Source organism: Aptenodytes forsteri, unplaced genomic scaffold (assembly GCF_000699145.1).
Source record: "Aptenodytes forsteri isolate BGI_AS27 unplaced genomic scaffold, ASM69914v1 Scaffold231, whole genome shotgun sequence".
In the NCBI taxonomy this organism is placed as follows: domain Eukaryota; kingdom Metazoa; phylum Chordata; class Aves; order Sphenisciformes; family Spheniscidae; genus Aptenodytes; species Aptenodytes forsteri.
In genome coordinates this window covers 1,390,013-1,401,423 of record NW_008796046.1, presented here as the reverse complement: position 1 = coordinate 1,401,423, position 11,411 = coordinate 1,390,013, and the positions used below count along the sequence as shown (strand labels likewise).

Sequence of the window (11,411 nt, the reverse complement as noted above, 5' to 3'; positions counted from 1 at the left end):
TCAACGTCCTTCTCGTAGTGAGGGGCCCAAAACTGAACACAGTATTCGAGGTGCGGCCTCACCAGTGCCGAGTACAGGGACACCATCACTTCCCTACTCCTGCTGGCCACGCTATTGCTGATACAGAGGAACCCCGACGCACTTCTGGAGCTGAGCAAGACTAGCAATCGCAGTGCTAAAAGCTCAGACTCCTCCAGACCCAAGGCTGCAGCTGCCCAGAGATCTTTTAAAGCCAGGCATACTCGATTTCAGCTCTCTAAGGGACAGGTGTTAAGCTGTGGCCAGGAAAACAGTGGTCCCATTAACAGTGATCCTCATCGTCTTTCAGATCAGGCATCAAGAGAGGGGGGAACTTCGTAGGGACCGAGTTCGACAGAGGTGAACTTGGTTTATCGCCACTCCTTCCAGCATCGGTTTAGTTATCGGTGAAAGAAAGGAGGAACTCTGCGAGAGTACCGTAAAGCTGAGATGTTACCAAAGCATCTGCACTGTGTCTGTCAGATGCCCAATCTCCCCTCGAGGAATCGTTCCCTCTCAGGCACACAGGATAGGGCACGCAGAACCGAAGCCATAGAAAACAGACATACATAAGGGTCCTCTGTCTTTCTGCCAGCACGCTCATGTCTCCAATTAAACCATCAAGGATGTTAGCGGGTTGCAGTGAAATTTCACCATCATTGCAAATCTGCAGGGAGAAGATTAATATGAGAAAATGATTTCCAAGCCCAGGAGCCACGTCCTGAGCAGTGCTAGCCAGGTCAGACGAAACCGCAGAAGACAACCCCAAACTCCGCCAAGACTCTTTCTAATTTCAGACCCATGACCGAAACCAGCCTCCTGAAAGCAAAACCAGAAAAGCAAGGGCTGAAAAGAAGAGACAGGTTTCTGCTGCAAAGCTTCACCGAGGAAGGGCAAGGAAGTCCACGCATGACCTCCATCAGGAGATAACCCTGCAAGGAAGAGGAGATTTTCTTCCCAAAAAGTGCCTCACTTGCTTGTAGCATGTGCAAGCCTCAGCTGAAAACAGAAGCACTCGGCACCGGCAGCATCGGCAGCCACAAACCGGCCGGCTGGAGGGATATTGCCCTCCCGAGCGGAGAAGCCCAAGGAGACTCACATGCAGAACAGACGCTGGGAGGCAGAGCTGGGGTTCAAGTCTGGGTAGGCATGGGTAACCCACCCATCGCACCATGCTGCCCTGATCTGCCACCGTCTGTCAGAAGGAAGATGAAGAGCGAAACTTCTGCTCAACGGCTGGATTTCTTCTGCCCGTCCTGGCCACGGGGCGCAGTCCCCACAGCCAGGCCAACGTGCCTGGCAGAAGCATGACGGCTGGGCGGGCAGGTTTTCCACCTGTACCAGCTGCGCGTTCAAGCTTAACAGCTTGTGCATATGCAGCTTAATTGACTGAACTACCTTATAATGCTATTTAAAAAATACGGGCATTTTATATGGAATTTTTAGGCAGCTGGGACCGTTGTACGTTTATAGATCTGTTTATACCGGCACTAACGTGCTACAGCACTTCAGGAGTTGCCCGTTAGGAGTTGTCCATGATTTCAGTTTAACACTTGCGACGTGACCACGCAACCTGATCTGCAAACACTTTAACAGAGTCATGAAAAACACACCACGTAAGAGAGCTGACAAGATTGACTCGAGCAGCTTGGGCTCAGCTCACGTTTCAATCACCAAAAGGCATTAGCTGCTTTCAGCGATACTCGAAGAGCGTTATCCCTCTCACAAAACCGGGATGAAGGTCTTGCTGGCACTGCCCGCAACTGAGCTTAAACAGCACAAGCCCCTTCTGACAGGTACCTCGCAGGAGCCGAGGGCTGTTTGCCGCAATTACATGACGCCTCTGGCACCGGCACGCAGACCGTGTGCCACTGCTGGCAGGTGGACACATGACGGAAAGCCAGAGCGCTGCTGCCAAAAGGCCAAAAAATATCAATAATTAGAGCAAGCGTTAGATTTATTCCCCCTCTCACCTCTGCCCAGCCAAGGAAACTACATTTAGTTTTGCCTAAATAAACAGCCTGAACTCGTTTCAGTTACCATGGGTAATCAATACAGGCGCTCAGGATCAGGCTGAGAGCTGCTGCCCGCCTCTCCTTCAAGAGCTGGCTGGCTGTCCAGGCTGGGAGGCGCAGCAGAAAACACAGGTTACATTCTCCTCCGCTGACGTTCTCGGGAGAATGCTTCCCCCGTGCAAGAGCAGAAAGCGCCTGCCTGCTGTAGCTGGGGAAAGCAGCGCCAGTTCACATGGGTTACTCGCGCCAGTTCAAGGCTTAATGGACCTGTGTCAATGAAACCCTTGTAATACCTGACTACCAGAAAGCATTTTTTTCTTTAATTTTTTAATTTTTTTTTAATTTTTTGATGGCCTGCGCTTTAGGTTAACGAGTCAGTGCAACGCAGAAAGGGACTTTTTGTCCTTGCTAAAACCAAGACAATCCAGACCAGAACGGATACGGCTGTTCTAGAGGTCGGAAATTCAGAATTTCAAATGTGGTTTTATCAAAACCCCCCATTAAACGGAACATCATAAAGTTAGATTGAAGAGACCGACAGATTAAATGTCAAGCTAGTCAATGCAATACGTTCAGGACAAATTTCATCAGCAGCAGAGCTGACGTCTGACAACCACTTAGTGGAAAAAAAGTTTTCATACTATTTAATGAAAAATTGTAAAACAATGTTGTGTTCTGCCATATACAAAATAAGCTGATATCAAAACAACCAGCAATTAAAAGAAGTCTTAGTTAGATGATTTGTTTTCCCCCCCTGGAAAATTACAGTCAATTACTGTAATTACATTGAGACCACCTTGCCTGCAGACAGGAGGGGCTCACGGCTGCCCAAAGATACCAGCTAAACCAGACCAATTCTGGGGAGACAGAGCACGTGCGAACACTTCCACCTGAAAAAGGTCAAAACCCAGAAACCAAGGAGAAATAGCCTCGTCGGCCATTCGAAAGGTGACAAAATGAGGCAGAGAAGAGCCCAAGGTTTATCTAGAACAAGTCCACTCTCAAGCAGCACCTCCGGTTATATTTCAAAAACCTTTTCCGTTCATAGTTTATTACTCACTTTAATGCAACTACATTTCAGTAAAGCCGTTCAACGTTGCACAACAGCTTCAAGTAAAATTTCTCTCCTGTATCTTCCCACTTCAGCTGCAGGACTATGCAACTGGCGTCTTGGCATTTTTACTCTCTGCTGACAGACAGATTGGGTGGGAGAAAAAAAAAACAACAACCCCACACAAAACCAAAAACACACAAACAAACTAAAAAAAAACCTGGTGCACTGATGATGCCTGGAGAGTCCCTGCAGCTCTTCACATTACACTGCTTCCCACCAGCGACTCCGTGTCGTGGCCAGCCTCCTCCCAAGACTTGTGCGGCAAGACTCCTGTTCAAGGGGAACATAAGCATTTTAGGCAGACATATGTTGCTTATTAGCTCGGATCACAGAAGGTGCTGGATGAGTAGCAATGCCTCCCTGATGAGGGAACACAGCGTTTCCACTATCCATAAGAGTTTTGCGAACCCAGCTGTCTCCCAGCCCCACCGTACGCTGTTTTTCCAGCTGCGTGCCATCGTTTTGGAAGGAGCGTGAAAACACAACTGCGGTACCATCTCGCATGAAATAGGATTTGGAGCCAAGAAGGCAGCCAGCTCTTCTAGCAAACCCTCTTGCCCAAATATTGACATTTTGATCAATATGGGCTTGGTGAACAATAAACCAAAGAGTTTGGCGGGGAGGGGGGAGCTGGGGAGGACACTGTGGTTCAAATCAGGCTTGTAAAGAAAACCAAACGCAAAGGAGCCATTAAAAGAAGACACACAAGTTGAGAGATACTGATCAGTTTTATTTTATAAATACAGATGAGCTTTCCCGCAATTACCAACATAGTTTTAATGTGTCATTTACTATGGGATATTCTGGTTTTGCTTATTTTAAATACCTGGTCAAGCAAGGATAAGCCAATGCTGTTGTGCTTGCTAGAAAAATAGAGTGGGATATGATCTTCCAAAACTAATATTCTCAAAAATCTAAGGAATTCCTAGTGAGGGGAAAAGATCGCAACGAAATGTTTTCTCCACTTGAAGACATTTGCAGACATTTAACAGTGTCACAGCTGTGCAGGAACTGAAAGGCTCTTGACAGTTTAAAGCACACTGTGATATATCATCTCACCTTCAAACCTACTATTTGTTTCTCTCCCACTACCAAAACTAATATTCTCAAAAATCTAAGGAATTCCTAGTGAGGGGAAAAGATCGCAACGAGCTGTTTTCTGTTTTTTCCGCTTTTTGCCGTTTTTTGACAGTGTCACAGCTGTGCAGGAACTGAAAGGCTCTTGACAGTTTAAAGCACACTGTGATATATCATCTCACCTTCAAACCTACTATTTGTTTCTCTCCCACTACGCTGTTTTCAAAGTAGTTTACGGGGGGGGAAAATAATCACAAAAGAGAAAGCCATGAGGTGGCTGCAGTCTGTACAATCCCCCATCCTCACAGCCACGAGAAGATTGCCAATGCTTTAATTAGCCCTGCGACGCTGTCCCCCTTCACACCACCTTCTATACAGAAAGCCATGAAAGTGGAAGAGAAACGCGGGGACAATTTAAGGCCTACTACAGATACATCCATAGAAAACCCGTCAAAGAAGCTTTGGGCGACAGACGCAGAAATCAACCATCGTGTTTGACACATTAATAATTACAGGGCTCAAACAGGAACAGCAACACAACATCAGGGAGGAAAACTAGACTTCATTTGGTCGGGTGCAACCTGAGAAAATGCGCTACTAATGAAAAAAAAAAGAAATCCAAAGTCCCGCTGATGCGCTACAAACCTAATTTCACGTTGCTTAATTGCACTGAGACGCTCCGTGTTTGCCTAGGAAACATAGCGACTTCACAACTACTCTTTGGGTTGCTTTGAAAAGTCACCACCACGCACGAGCTAATGCCTTCCCGTTACAGAGGAAAACGGGCGTGCCTACAAACAGGAGGTCCGTGCTGCTTTGAGCGTGCCAGGTCCCATCCCGCAGGGTGCACGACTGACCCAGCGTTACCGAATTTCACCTAAAATTGTACTGCTACCAGAAGATGGGAAGATATAGTCACAGGACAGAGTATCTTATGCCCACTTCAATAATAAGTGCTATGCTTTCAGGTGTTTGTTTCTGACTCTCAGGATGCCAAAACACAGTGAGAATTTCCTACCTATCTCTTCTCAAAGACGATGGCAGTGCTTTAAGCTGCTGCAGCGTTTCCTTCAGGGAAGCTTTTCATGAGGTTGGAACAGAGGAGCTTATTCGGGGGGGAGGATGCTCATGAATGTGTCCAACTTCAAGCCCAAGTTTGCACCTGGAACCACGTTCCATGCCTTACAGAATCGAGGTCTCTGCTTCCGAGTGCTTCCATCTAGCACATCGTACTGGGACAGACCAAAGATAATGAAATCACTGTAGAAAGGCTCGATCCAACAACTCAATTGCAGACACAACCGTTAAAAGCTAACAGAAGAAATGTGAATATAGTTTTAATACAATCATTAAGGTGTTACCTGGAAAAATGCATATTCTAGAACAGTGCTATTATGTATATTGGTTCTCACGTACATGTCTCGTTTTGACAACAGATAGTTGAGATTATACATATCCACATTTTAAAAAGTTAATTTAGGCTAGCCTTATGGTGAAGTTAGGAAAAAGACTAGGTCATTGGTTCAAAAGAAAGCATAGACCAGGGAGGAAAAAAAAGCCAGGCATGATGAAGTGTTTTTATTCTGCTATATATTTTTATATTTGAGAGCTCACAACCGAGCCCAAATTCTTGGGTATACAATATAGAAAGCAAGAGCAATGAAACCCAAACTGAAACAAATACCAGGAATCACAAAGCAGGCTGCAAATTGCTTTCCCGTTAGTGCAGCTGAACACACGTGCCAGTGGTGACCTACCTAACAGCAAACCACACCTCCAGCGAACCGCTGAAGTTTCTTCGTTTGAAGTACAGACGGTTAAAAGGATATTAATTTAGATGAACAGCGTTAGGTGCCTCCTTTCTACAGAGGGTGGAGCGACTCCACAAATTCGCCTAATTCCAAAGTGCTGACTGCTTTTTCAGTCTGGGTTTTTATGAAGACGTCTGCGAAGTGCCTCGCGGCACGCTGTCCCCGTTAGACACCTCCTCGGAGGGTGGCAGCTGAGCCCCACTTAGGTAGTGCACTCGTTAGGTCTCTACTGATGAGGTCTGTGCCCAGCTGAAGCGGGGAATGGTCAGGCTGAGGTTTTTGTAAGAAACCTTAGAGGGGATTTAGTCCTCAAGGCTTCTACTGGTAGGAACAGTGAATACAGAGGAAAGGGGGGGGGGGGGGGGAATGTCATTTCTGATTAATCAGGTGCAAGGAAACTGCAGATATCACACAGGTGCTCATTCTCTGGCAAGTTTACACCACCAACTGAAGACCCATCAGTGCAAACCAGAACTTCAAAGGCTACAGAGCACAGCCAAGAGAAAGCTGTCCAATTATAACAAATTCATGGTATTTCTGTAACACTGACTACATTGCTCAAGAAAACACAGGAGTACATGGGAAAAGGTAAAGAGGTCTTACCATAAATGTATTTTTAAATTAACTTTTTTTTTCTTCTGAAGAGATTAAAATAAATTTAACTCTAAGTATTAATTAAGAACTTAACAAATAGTCACAGAAGGGCCTGATCAACACTAGAAGTTGTTTCCAGGAAAGTCTTTTATAAATGGATTCCAATGCCTAAAAAAAAAAAAACATTCCAACAGATTATAAATACCAGACATAAGATGACTGGAAGCAGAATCAAAATTTACCTGGGCTGTGAATATACAATGGTCCTGTGTTATCGTGCTTAAGTCCGTTTGTCTAACACCATTGGAATAGCTTTAGCTTTTTTATTTTTTTTTTATAATTAATATAAAGAATAAGTGTAATTTTATCTCTATTCCAGATCACTGATTTCACCTCAATGTCTGCTATCAAATCCCTGTCCAAGCTCACTTGTCCGAGCTTTTACGCGGTCTGCGGAAGCTGGACATGTTTTCATTCAGTGCATAGATCCTTCGAGAGAACTCCTCAAACTCCCCTAGGACTTGTTCATCACACTCCACCGCCACGGCGTGCTCCACCGGGATGGAGTTAAAGTCTTCTAGCTGATCTCCCGCGCCGAACCCCGTTGCTTCCATCCCCATGATCTCCTCCGCTTGCTCTACGGTGCAGCAAAGGACAGGGCCGAGGGAGGGACGAAACTCACAGGGCTGCTCGTTGCTTGCAGTGCCAGAGCACTCACCAGGCAGAAACGCCCCATTTATTGCACTAGTATGTCCTAGGAAAGACTCCTGCTGGTCTTGGGGATTGTTTAGGCTCCCGTTTTCTCCATTTAAACTGCCGCACAAGTCCTCGCCTTTCTTGGTATTTCCTTTCGAGGAGTCCATAGAGGTATCCAAGGAGGAAGATATCGATCCGGGTTTTTTATCTAACTCTCCTACGGGGGCTGTGATGGCAACAGGCTGTGTTAAAGCAGAGTTGTAACTAGGAGGAGGAGTTTTGTACTGTAGTCTTTCGTTTCCCGTGCTGGCTCGTTTTCGGAGTCCTTTATCTGGAGAAGGAAGCCCACTGGAAAAGCCAATATCCAATCTGCCGAAGCTTGAGCTCTGTCTCTTTGGAACGGGAATTGCACTGGATGTATGGTGTCGATCACTATAAAAGAAGGAAAGGAAAAATCACAGCTGCCAGGCATGCTCACGAGCAATACAGATGTTTAACCGAAGGCTGAAGCAATTATTTTATCACAACTCCGGGCTCCGTTTGGCCGACTACTTGTATCCTAAAGTGCTAAAACCCCAAATGTGTTTAATGCTGTATGAACTACAGAAGACACCCCAGAGGACAGCTTTACTGAAAACCGGTAAGATCGTGCAGGAACATTTACAAAGCTCCATGGTTTGAAGAGTCAATCACCCAAGAAACCACCACATTATGTTAATTCGTACTGTTAACACCATTTTATAGGACCAAGCTGTACTTTATGAATTATTACTGTTGACCGTATATTTATGTATTTATGGCCTGTACTGGGCCATCATAAACTCTTCAAAAGTGAGTAATAATGGCCGAATCCTCTAAAGGCGACTTCTTCCAACAGTGGCCTTTCCTGACAGCTGCACAAAGGAGAAAAAACACACTAACTTTGCTATTTGCAGAGGACTCTCTTTGCCAGATCTTCTGCTTTTGTGCCCATCGTTCCAAAACTTTTTGGGCAAACGTCAACCTTGGTTTCTTGAGGAACATGAACTGATCAAGCTTAATTTATGAGTTTGATTTTACTATCTAATAGAGTTCCACAGACCACTTACACTGTCTCAGGGTCTATAATTTGGAACATCCGCTTTGCGTCATCTGGGGTGTTACGTGAATTTTCCTTCATCGGCTTAATCCCTACCCAAATATAATCACCATCCTATATGCAAATAGTATGTTGTACATTAACTTATGCAACCGGTTCATTTTCCTTCCAAATTTAAAAAAAAAAAAATACAGCTATTACTGATCTGCTGAATATATAACTCCAAGATTCAACTGCTGTCAGTATGAGTCTCCTTCATTAACTCAATTTAAAAGAAACTCCTTCTACTCAAGGCCTGATACATTGTGGGATCTGTCTTGCAGGGGAAAAACTTGGAATAGCAGTTATGAGTAGTCCCTAGCGTGGATCCTTTTCCACGTTATTTTTCTTTTTTTTTTGCTCCCCTTGGTAAATAGGATAAGCTAGATTGCAAAAAGTCCCTCTGTGAAAAATAAGCATCCCCACGGGAGGGCAGTGCGGAGTACTACTGCTCTTTAATTTCCTCTCCCGTCTTACCTCCTCCCAGGCTGCCCCTTAATACATGTGTAGGGCTTCCTACTCTTCCATAAAAACCTCAAGTTACCTTAAGGAAAAGTTGCTTTTCAGAATTTACAGTTGCAGACAGTGAAGCAGAGAGATAAGCTCCACACATGCAGCTAGCAGCAAAAACATCAACTTTCTTCTTCGATTTCAACTGCTGTTTCAGACCTTTTTAAGGCAAACTCTGCATAGCATTCGCAGCTTTGTTTGGAGCATTCTTAATGGAGGTGGTAAAACAGAAAGCAGTATGTGCCACAGATGCTAATAAGCGCTGTATATGTGGTCTTGGAGACTAGCCCTCAGTCCCTTACTGACCAGAGACTTTAAAAGACTTTAACCAACCCCTACACAATCGACCATTCATTTTTAAAATGATGTAATACGGCAAACACAAGAATCCGAGGCAGGACACTCGTGAACTTTACTTAGGGAACGTGCACTGCAGACATATTGGGGATGGTCTGTTTTCCCCTTCCCCCAGCTTAGTGCTTTCAGCTTCAATTCAGAAAATAAATGAATACTCGGTATTATTTATTTGACTAGATTCTGTCTATCTTAAATCTTAGATAAGAAACTTTTTCATATTACCTCTAGGTTTGCTGAATCTTCCGTAAGAAAAAGCACAGGAAATAAAATAGAGTGCTATGTTTTCAGCTTCAACAGCAAAACAAGGTATTTTGCTCTGTATCGAGTTATCAGAAACTTTACAATTAAATGGTAAGTTTCAGGAGTTTACCCAAATTCCAAGACGCACATATATTCACAAAGCCAGAAAACGCCCAAGACACTTCTCTGGGTCCAAGGGCGCATCATCCTATGTTTATGTGAACTAATTCCTCACAGACAAGTGATAACTGATTACTACAGATCACTGTTCAACTTACAAGACACTGTGCAATTAAGTAGATGGTGCTTTTCAGTGCAAGATATCTAAGGTTTTGCTGCCTTTCCCATTCCAGATATAGAGATGTTGCAGAGCTGAATTATCTCCCTTCTACTTGGATGAGATCGCATGCAACATGGTGATTTGCTTGCCTTACCAAAGAGATATGGCAAGATGCACGTCCCAAGGCCAAGCAGCGGCTGTGTGTTGTGGAACTGGGCAGGAAAGGCCTCATTCCTCCCCTCTTCCTTACAAAACTGAGCCCAAAGCACAGGCTAGGACCAGTCTTGCTGCTAAGAGGAGCCTAAGTCTGCCATAAGTCTCGAGGAGTACAAGGGGGAGCCTCCAGGCAGGAGAACTATGAGCTCGGTGCTACAAGAGTTTGGATATGTGCACTGTGCTGATCCATCACCTCGTGGCTCTAAAGGCAGGAGGCTCAAGAAGAAAGAGATAGGCAGAGAAGAGAGACGGGTTCTGTGCTCAGTCTAGTATTTTAGGTTGGAAGAAAACACACCCTGTTGCTGAAGTTTGCTTTATTCTGTTTGTACTGTATTGTCAATTCAAGATCCAAAGGGCAACACACTTGCTTTTGGCAGCTGTGGAATGAGCTGTATAAGATGTGTTCTTAAGTCTGGACCTATTTGACAAATCAGTTGTCTAATACCATTTAAAATAGTGAGCATGTATGGATTTCAAAAAGAAGATGGGGTGTATGAGAACACCATTCTCATACAAGCTCCTTTTCGAACTCAAAGGCCACTTATTGCCGTCCCCTTCCAAAAGAAAAGGGCTATTCCCAGAACGGATCCCAGTATTACATCCCCCGCAACAATAAAGATAAAGATCATTCTTCTTGGTTTCTATCAAGACATCAGGGATGAGTCAAACAGGAATGTACTCCTGCTGAACTGGAACCCAGGAGGGCTGCAGACTCCAGAGAAAGAGCCCCACACATTTGAAATAGAAAGCAAGACTAGGAACAGATAGAATAATGCAAGATGCACAGACAAAAAAGGGTAACTTTTTTCTCCCCACGTACAACAGATGGCAGATGCACAGACGCAGCACGTTAGCTGTTCTGTAGAGTATCCTTTGCAGAGGGAAGAGTTTGACACCAAAGCATCAGATCTGCGACACCCAGTATAGCAGTGAGGGCTTCCTATCTCCTGATCTAGGCACAATAGGAAATTCTGCCATTTCTCTGGATTTTATTCAGCCACCCACAGCCCTGGGACAGGCATTTAAGAGATTAAAATCTAATCCAGGAAAAATTTCAAGCTGTACCTTGTGGATCTAAGTCCAGATGAGCGTTTCTCAAAACAATCACAAGGATATCTACTCTTTACACAATATTTTAGTGATAAAAGCTCTTGCCTGAAATGTAAGCAGTCAGAAGAGGGTCCAGACAAGTTACAAACACAGTGGCCTGAACACCAGCTACAGACAGGTTTGGAGTGGGTCCGCCTGTTGAACATATCACCTTGCAGCACAAGAGGCAAGATCTCACAAGAGTAACAGCTATCTCAGATGAGGGGGATGCGTAGGGAAAGAAGAGTAGAAAGCAATCCCAGGTTTAATCCTAGCT

At 44.7% G+C, this 11,411-nt stretch overlaps 1 protein-coding gene across 1 annotated transcript in view; it reads right to left on the bottom strand.

Annotated features, from left to right (window-relative positions):
• Positions 1-3,860: 3,860 nt before the first annotated feature.
• Positions 3,861-11,411, bottom strand: part of UVRAG (UV radiation resistance associated) — a 102,354-nt gene continuing 94,803 nt past the window's right edge. Inside the window, exons 15-16 of the mRNA XM_009286117.2 lie at positions 4,415-7,757; positions 3,861-4,214 (exon numbers count right to left, since the gene is read on the bottom strand). Of these exons, the coding sequence (XP_009284392.1) occupies positions 7,055-7,757 (703 nt within the window). The 3' untranslated portion in view covers positions 3,861-4,214; positions 4,415-7,054. The remainder of the gene's footprint in view (positions 4,215-4,414; positions 7,758-11,411) is intronic.